The following is a 6,000-nucleotide window of genomic DNA, read 5'->3' as shown; positions in this document are numbered from 1 at the left end:
GGCGCTCGTGTTGCCCTCCGGTCGCTCATGTTTCAAGCCTCATTGGTTCGTTCCATTTCATCAGGATGTGACGTCACAGTGACGTCATACGTAGCGTGGGATTACAAGTGCGATTGCCCTGAGTGTTCCGTCAGTAGTCCGCGAATCCTCGAGCTCGGGGTGAAGCCGGCGTTTGATTCTACATCAAGCTACTCCCGTTGTTCTGTGAATGTGCTTGCATTTTACCTGCGTCGGCTGACTTCTTTTGACGATGTGCAGATCAAAGGCTTGGGTGACCAGTTAGAGAGACACCATGAAGCCAATCGGCCTGCGAGCGAGGACATCAACGTTTAGGCACTGGAAGTGCATTAGTTTAGCGTGTGGATAGCGACAGCTATTTGGTTTTACGCAATGCCGCGAGGGACAGTAACGGCGCTGCTGTTGGCAGCGATGTTTGCGTCGCTTGTTAAGAGGGCTTCGACCGCCAGCTTGTTCAGCCAACTCCTAGGTGGGAGTTCGGATGTCGAGGAGGACGCCAAATTGAGCCCGGTAAGTGGATGGTGAAGGTGGACCCATTGGAGCGTTGTTCCGATTTCTCAATGGTATTGTATCCCAGATTAGAGTTTCCTGCCCAGCTCGTAAGACAACCGTTTAAACGGTGACTTTGGTCCAACAGCGTCTGAAATTCGGTACAAGATTTATGGGCTGGTAATTCCGTAGAACTCCGTTTTCTCAATGGTACAGTTCCTCAACTTGCGGCGTCGTCACCCGGTTCGTCTCACAGCTTTATAACGGCCATTTCGAATCCGCAGCGGCATGATAATGACACATAAAAGGAAACACACCCGGAGAAGACACCAAACTTCTTGCAGATCAGTTGCATTTAATTAATTCTAGCCCAGAAACAAAAATATCAGAAGCAATTATTTCCCACAAGGGGATCAGAACTCCTGTGTTTCGTGTGAAAAGCTCAGTGCTAATTAATTGCGAGGATGAGAATGAGTGAATTTAATTGAGGTGTAATCAGTTATCGTAAAAACATTAACTGCTTGCCGCTAGGCGGCTCTGCTTAACCACATGCTTACTTGTTGAGTGAACGGAATCATGCCTCGTCGGTTCTCGCATCTCGTACGCTAATGCAGCTTAGTTTCATGCTGTGCAAATGCAATCAGTACAATCGCCTAAGAAGCCCTGTGCCTGAGCATGGAAAGTTATTCCGCGTGATGCAAACCCAAGCGAAAACATCTTGTGCGAATTCGCGCTAACGTGTTTGCTGCTGCACATTTTATGTAGCCTTGGACTGAGACATCGTTGTATGAAATTGGCGTGTAGGTTGACGTCTTTGGGACGCGTTATTTACAAGCCTGTGCTTCACATTAAGGTTGCCTAAATGAAAAAGTGAACTTTGGCCTCTGCCGATACCGACAGCTCATATTAGGCATCGCAGCGTTTATCAATTCCAGTTCTAGCTTTTGTATGTAACAGCCCCGTATGAAATGGTTGTTATCCCTTCTGATTACAGGCTACAACGCGCAGATAAGGGCCTCTTCATAGGGTGGACAATGCGTGGCTCACGTTTCTTTTGCACAGCTGTAACACCACATCTCCAACCGGAACCAGATTTAATTGGTTTTTCATAGTTTATGTAAAGTGTGTCACGTTGACTGGTTTGTGCAGCTTGCTCGAAGTGTGCTGCCAGTTACATGATAGCCCTGGGAGGGCGGCTGAGCTGCGCACTTGGTTTGCGAGCGCGCAAGAACTGCACGCATGTGAAACGAGCTGCCCCGATCACGTGTGAGCGACTAGTAAAACGCACCTGTCGAAGAAGAACAAAAAAACTCCAGCCTATGTCCAGTGCACCTTCATTGTCTCTTGCTCATGTTTTTAGTCAGCTGGGGTGCATGTTCAACAATTTCATTTCCGTCACATTAATAACGACATCATCAGTCCACCTGTGAGGCATGGTCTGCATTACATTGCGTTATCGCATCCGCAAGTCGCTTAAGTCTGAAAAAAAAAAAAATCCCGCAACGAAGCTATTCTTGCAAGCACAATTATGTTTATGAATTTTTCAGTACGTCTAAGACTTCAAAAAGCGTGACAGCTGCATTTATAACAGGCGGACCTGTTACATTAAAAGTGTGCGAGAAAGCGTTCATAAATCGTGTCCAACATTCTTGGACAACAATTTTGAATTTTGGAATATTGTAAGGTACTGCTATGAAAATATTGATTGTAGTGGTCCACTCTTCTATCATCATCATCATCGTCATCAGCCTGGCTACGCCCACTACAGGGCAAAGGCCTTTCCCATGTCTCTCCATTTAACCCTGTCCTTTGCCAGCTGCATCCACCATTTGCCTGCAAACTCTTTAATCTCATCCGCCCACCTAACCTTCTGCCGCCCCCTGATACGCTTGCCTTCTCTTGGAATCCGATATATAGCAAATTCTTTCTTTTATAGTGTTTTCATGGCTCGCATCGCGCAGTTAATACTGCCATAGAAAACCAATAGGGAACTCTTTTGACGATCGCAAAAGCGTTAAGAGAAAAAAAATGCAAGCCTGCCGACGCAAGACCTGCGGATGTACTAATTGTTATAGCAAAATCTTAGAATATGTGAAAAAAATAGCGCTCATCAAATTTTTTCCGTTCAAAAAAGCTTTTATCAAGAAGTGTTGGGTACGAACATACCAGAAGATAGTGGTGAGGCACGGTACGATGAGGAACGGCATGGTATGTTGAGTTTAATGTTCCAAAGGTCCGCGAAGGCTATGAGGGACGCTGTAGTGGAGGGCTCGGGATTAATTTAGACCTCCCGAGACGTTGCGCAGAGCACGGATGTTTTGCATAATTCCGCCGCCGAAATACGGCCGCTTGTGGCCGGGATTAGGTTGATAGCGAACAGCTTGCTGTTGTTCTTAAATTGTAACTAGGTATAAGTCCAAAACCCGCCGCGGTGGCTCAGTGGTTAGGGTGCTCGACTACTGATCCGGAGTTCCCGGGTTCGAACCCGACCGCGGCGGCTGCGCTTTTATGGAGGAAAAACGCTAAGGCGCCCGTGTGCTGTGCGATGTCAGTGCACGTTAAAGATCCCCAGGTGGTCGAAATTATTCCGGAGTCCTCCGCTACGGCACCTCCTTCTTCCTCTCTTCTTTCACTCCCTCCTTTATCCCTTCCCTTACGGCGCGGTTCAGGTGTCCAATAATATATGAGACAGATACTGCGCCATTTCCTTTCCCCCAAAACCAATTATTATTATTATTATTATAAGTCCAAACAAAAGTTTACCTTAAGAATAAAAGTGTCGCGTCATACCTAGACTTCTCTGCGGTCTTGGTATTGAAGAACATTCTTTTCTCTGCTCCAAAGTGCCGCGAAGACCACGCCCCCATTTCATCCACAGCATGACCGCTCGCTTTTTCCAGTGCTAATGTGTAACGAATCACGTGGCAGGCAGAGCAAAAATAAAACAAGGTAGGATAAAGCGATTGATTGTTGAGAGGGTTCCAACGGAAGAGGAAGGTACGCAGGTGGGAGGAGCGGGCCGTCAGACGCGCCAGCCTTTCGATCATCACGACCGGTTCGAGAAGCTCGGGAAGAATGTATATAGAAGGAAGAGTTTTGCGGAAGCGGTGCGCACTTATCTGCGCAAGGTCGATCGAATATTCCCGATAGCGTTCGATGGAAAGCGTATAGATGTAAACTGAGGCTGGTACCAAACTTAAAGCCGCTGAATTGACGCACAGGAATGACTGCAACGGGAATGCGTCAGGTTAACCTTTCTTGGAGTAAGATCAGTTCGCACCAGTCTACGGGCGCGGTAGCTCAGTAGCAGAACCGGCGTTCACTTTAAACTCTTTCGAAACTTGAGCCTTGTCCCATTTTGATAGAAGATGGGACACTCGAACCAGTTAATTGGGGAGAATTAATATCAGCTTTTGAGAACATTTTACGAATTGGCACTCACGGTAACGATGTACCTGTACAGGTAGAAATGTATCGCAAGTTTAATATATATGTGAAAGAACAAGGTTATTTATTTATTCATTTTATTTATTTATACATACTGCTAATCACATTTGGGATTGTTGCAGGAGGGCAAAATAGGGTTAGTAATAGCAGTTCAAAAATTACATCATTTTAGTGAGGATCGCAAAAAAATAACTAATAGTAAGGGTAAAGCAAAGGCACTGGAATTAACTATGAAAATAGAACCAAAAATACAACAACGCACAGTAACAATACAACGAACTGTATGAAACTGTATGAAAATGAAAAAAAATAAAGACAAGAAATATTTAAGAAGGAAACAAGAAAAAAAGGTGGCGAAGGGAACAAAGGGCAAAAAGTTAAGACGGTAAGGGAAGAAAAAAACGACCGAAGGATGGAAACATAAGAACAGAAGAAGAAAAGAAAGGAAGGAAAGAAAAACAAAATATGGGAAGACAGGAAGAAATAAGGAAAGAAAGGAAGGATGAAAAGAAGGAAAGAATAAAAGAGAGAAATGCGTCGTTGACCAATCGATGTCACTCGACCAATCTGCTTTAGCGCCATTGGTTCTACATTGCGCTTTCACACAGATCACCTAGCCACCGCGCCTTTGAACTAGACTTTGTCGTCGCTTGCTCGTTCCGGTGCTGCTTGGGCTTCCGGTAGATGGAGGCTTCTGAGAGATGATGTGGTTGTTGGTGAAGGTGGGTGGGTTGTGCCTTCTGGAGGGAAGAGGTGCACCCACCGGAGGGCTCTCCAGTACGACGGGGGCTTCACCCGCGCACACACATACAAGCGCGCGCGTGCACATACGCACAGTATACTGATGACGCAGTAAAACAAAGATAAAGAGAGAAAGAAGAGAAGTAAGAACAGAAAAAAGAAAGATAAATGTGTGGGCTTTCAACTGGGAAATAATCGGTGGCTATCATGTTGGGAAACGGACTTAAGTTGAAAGGCAAGAATTAGCGGAAAGGGCAAACGACCTGGATGGAAAAAAAAAATATTTCGTATTCGTCTTCAGAACAAGGAATTCTATACGAATGGTACCGCCAATGATGTCGATGCTTCCGAGGCTTATCGCTGCGGTTGGAGGGGACGGTAGTCACTGACGCTTTCGAACAGCCCGGGAAACCTCGATAGCAGTTCTACACCGCTGAAAATCAAAGGATGCAGCCAACTCCTGCGACAACTTTGTGTACTTAGCATTGACATTTCGACAGCTCGGTGTACAGTCTTTGTCAAGCATATAAAGGCCAAGGGTCTTGCTGCCGGGCCGTGTTGTGTGGCTCGCTGTGTATCGCCAACCTTCCAAATCTCAAGAAGGGCAGAGCAACTCTCATCCTCGCCTCCTTTGAACCTTCTGACTTCCAGCGCTGCTACAGAGCCCCGCTCCACGGATTGGAAGGGAAACCCCTTGGGCTGTATATTTTTGACAAAGACTGTATGTCTGCGAACATCTTTGCAAAGGAAAAAGCTGCAGCTCGGGCTATTTGCAAAACTTTTGGGCCACATAGGAAACATATTTAGTTACTTGGTTAGTTAGTTATATTGAGTTTAATGGCGTAAAAGCAACTAAGGCTACGATGCGCCGAAGACAGAAACACGAGCTATTTCGCCCTCAAGGCGTTATTTTTATCCTTACTATTGCGCCGAATTAGAAAACACATTAAAGGTGCAATGCGTGCAAATGGCTGCGTAAAGAAATGCTAACACCCTGCTTGGTTAGTTGCTTGGTTGGGTTTTGGGGAAAGGAAATGGCGCAGTATTTGTCTCATATATCGTTCGACACCTAAACCGCGCCGTAAGGGAAGGGATAAAGGAGGGAGTGAGAGAAGAAAGGGAGAAAGAGGTGCCGTGGTGGAGGGCTCCGGCCGAAAACCCTGCTCTACACTGTCATTTTTTCAGTGCACCACTGCCTTTATGGCAATGAAACATTTCCTTCATTACTGCCTTTAACAGCACGCTGTTCAAGCCAGGAGTGTATAGAACGGCAGACACAAACACATGGGGGGGGCGGGATGTCCT

The 6,000-nt window shown here is 46.0% G+C and overlaps 1 protein-coding gene across 1 annotated transcript in view; it reads left to right on the top strand.

Annotated features, from left to right (window-relative positions):
* The first annotated feature begins 380 nt into the window (after window positions 1-380).
* Window positions 381-6,000, top strand: part of LOC144104549 (gastric triacylglycerol lipase-like) — a 31,850-nt gene continuing 26,230 nt past the window's right edge. Inside the window, exon 1 of the mRNA XM_077637636.1 lies at window positions 381-528. Within this exon, the coding sequence (XP_077493762.1) occupies window positions 391-528 (138 nt within the window). The 5' untranslated portion in view covers window positions 381-390. The remainder of the gene's footprint in view (window positions 529-6,000) is intronic.

Source organism: Amblyomma americanum, chromosome 9 (assembly GCF_052857255.1).
Source record: "Amblyomma americanum isolate KBUSLIRL-KWMA chromosome 9, ASM5285725v1, whole genome shotgun sequence".
Taxonomy (NCBI): Eukaryota; Metazoa; Arthropoda; class Arachnida; order Ixodida; family Ixodidae; genus Amblyomma; species Amblyomma americanum.
This window is presented reverse-complemented; position numbering and strand designations above follow the sequence as displayed.